At 63.9% G+C, this 2,812-nt stretch overlaps 1 protein-coding gene across 1 annotated transcript in view; it reads right to left on the reverse strand.

Annotated features, from left to right (window-relative positions):
• Positions 1-2,812, reverse strand: part of ITIH4 (inter-alpha-trypsin inhibitor heavy chain 4) — a 13,569-nt gene that overhangs the window by 4,970 nt on the left and 5,787 nt on the right. Inside the window, exons 11-14 of the mRNA XM_045297418.1 lie at positions 1,128-1,267; positions 794-948; positions 346-408; positions 23-73 (exon numbers count right to left, since the gene is read on the reverse strand). Of these exons, the coding sequence (XP_045153353.1) occupies positions 23-73; positions 346-408; positions 794-948; positions 1,128-1,267 (409 nt within the window). The remainder of the gene's footprint in view (positions 1-22; positions 74-345; positions 409-793; positions 949-1,127; positions 1,268-2,812) is intronic.

Consider the following 2,812-nt stretch of genomic DNA (forward strand, 5'->3'; position numbering starts at 1 on the left):
ACGCTTTCCTTCCAGGCTCCACCTTTCACTCTAAATCTGCTTCCTCCTCTCTGGGCCTGGCCCGGTCCGGCACCTGGAAATCAAAGACCCCGGGTTTGCTTCTTGGGTCTCCTTTCCCGGGACCCGGGCTGAACAGGGACTGTGTCCCTGGTGTGTGTCTGGGACAGGGCCTCAGACAGGTGAGTGCCAGCCACAATGTGAACAAGCAGGTGAGTGGAGACAGCAGTAACTTGGGCAAGGTGATGTCCTTCCTGCAGGGCAGCCGCAGGGGGAGGCTCTTCACGAACCGGGCCCTATAGGGCCAGAGCGCTGGGTCGTGGGCAAGGGGCCTGTCCCCTGGGCTACCTAAGGCGGATCCTGGGACCAGATGTAGTCTTGAATAGAAATGATGCATGTGTCTGTTGTCTTCTGGGGAAAACAGAGAGAGAGAGAAACAAAAAACCCACAAACATTGTTGGGACGATTTGCATCAATTGCAAGTACGTGTTTGATAAGAACCACTGGTCCCTCTGCAGGTGAAAGATGGGTTTTCTGCTCCTGCAGAGAGCCGCGGGGACTCGGTGGCAGCCCTCCCCTGTCCTCCGGGCCGCCCTGAGTCGGCATGAGAACTCCCAACCCCAGAACCCACATGGTGGTGAACGCCAAGCCGAGGCCCAGCCTGTTTCCCCAGCAGGGAGATGGGACGAGTCTCCTGGGGGCTCTGCCACTTCCTGGGAGACTGTGATGGTGGGCGGGGCCTCGGGAATAGCAGGACAGGTGCCAGGGAGGCTGGGCAGCCGAGATCCAGACCTACCATCTTCCTTGGGCTTCTCAGCCACCTGGGACTGTTCCTGGCCTTCGGGCTTGGTGACCACCATGGAGGTGAGCGGTGTGACAAAGCTGTAGTGCAGGGACAAGTTCAGAGCCTTCTGCTCCAGGGCTGGCCGCTCAGCATCGGATGCAGAAACTCTGCCGGCCGGGGTGTCGGGGTCAGTCAGCAGGCTCTTGGTGTCTGAGTGACCACCTCCCTCCCTTCTGGACCCCCCCGGGGAGCGTCCCCTGGAAGAATATGGAGCCTCCTCTCCAAGCCTAGGGGATGGCCCACGCCGGTCAGTGCCTGTCCCTGCACCACCAAGCCGGTCACTCACAGGTCCTCCAGCAGTTGCTGGATGGTGAGGTAGGCCCAGAGCCGCTCCATGAAGCTGTGGAAGATGTACTTGGGGCCCCGGAACGTCTCCTCCTCCTGGGCCACGTTGGACTCCGTCTGGAAGGTGAAATTCTGCTTGTGCTGGGGGGGGCAGGGTAGAGAGGGAGGGAGCAGTGAGGGCCTGACGCCTGGGCGTCTCAGCGACCCCTGGGGCCCGGCAGATCCGCATGTGCTTGAGGAGAGGTGGGCGTTGGAAGGAGCTTGGGGGGGTTGACCCTCGGCTGATGAGCGGGAGGGGCAGAGAATAGGGACCAGCAGTCCTGCCTCCACAGGCAGCGCCTCGTGCAGAATGCAGGGGTCAGCCAGTGTGGAAACCCCAGGGTGGTCGGCACTCCTGGGGAGGGGGCTCAGTGCCCTTGGACTGGCACCCCTGGGCTCCTGTTGTCTCGCTGGGATGGGGACAAGAGTGTCTGCCCGGGAACAGGGGTCCCCTTGCCCTGGCCTGAAAGGGTGTCCGGATACGTCCCACCCTCAGCCCCACGAGGACAAACAGGCGGAGCAGGAGGTGGCCTGGGTGTCCCAAGCTCACACTCAGCCTGCGGGAGGGGATTCTGCCGCGGCCCCTGCAGGGCCCAGGGCAACACAGACAGAGGGCCTCGTTCCCCAAGCCCCGCCCAGCAGTCGCACCGAGAGATGTTAGGTCCCTGTAATGTTTTCCAGAGGGTGCATGGAAATGAACACGTGACCCCTAAAACCCGAGATGTGGCCTGGAGAAGCATCCTGGGGGCCAATAGTGTCCGGGGACCCCTAGCCTCCGGGGCAGTGTCGGCGTGCACCGCCACCCACAGAGGTGGGAACGGGAACTCAGATGCGTTCACAAGGGTGCTGAGGCCCGGGAGGAAGGGGCTTCCCGGAGGTTCCAGCCGCCGAGTTCCACTCGGGTGGGCGTGCCGCCTGGCCTGCACCAGCAGCTAGGAAATGTGCTGCCTCGCCTGGCTGGAGGTCCTGCCCCCACCCTTCCCATGCCTACCTGCCCGTCTCCCCACACACTGCCCTCCTGCCGCATCGAGCGGCATGGAGCATCCTGAGGTCACTGCACCCTGGCTCTGCCCACCTCCTCCTGGAAGCCCTTCCTGGACCACAGGCCAGCCGGGCAGGGGCCCCGGGACTGCCTTCCCTCCAGAGGCCACAGGACCATTGTCTGCGGCACATCCGGCCTGCAGCTCCTGGTGTGAGTGGGGACTGGACTGCAGGGAGGTCTATCCCCAAGGCCTAGAGAAGGCCCTGCCAACACTGGGCACTCAGTTTCCCTTTGCAGACCGAGTGCCCAGGACTCCCAGGCAGAGCCCTGCAGAGGCTGGGCAAGGGAGGGCACTCTGAGGAGCTGGGCTCTTGGCCCCGTGGCAGTGGGGGCAGAGCCTGCCCGGAGCCCAGTCTGCCCGTTGGTGAGCTACCCTGCCTGAGGTGTGACCAGGTCTGCTCTGACTGCAGTGTGCCCCCCACGGCCCCCATGCTGGGCACCACAGACCTCACGCTGTCCCCCCGCCCCCCACAGAGCCTCCAGTTCAGACCCCCCACAACACAGGCGGCTGTCGCCCCAGGGTGGGGGGGTGACACTTGAGGCTCAGGGCATTCTCAGGGCGACTGGCCCAAGCTCCACCAGCCAGAGCTCACGGCTGCTCTCAG

This window comes from Echinops telfairi, unplaced genomic scaffold (assembly GCF_000313985.2).
Source record: "Echinops telfairi isolate 266 unplaced genomic scaffold, ASM31398v2 ScPeMD7_7420;HRSCAF=8458, whole genome shotgun sequence".
Taxonomy (NCBI): Eukaryota; Metazoa; Chordata; class Mammalia; order Afrosoricida; family Tenrecidae; genus Echinops; species Echinops telfairi.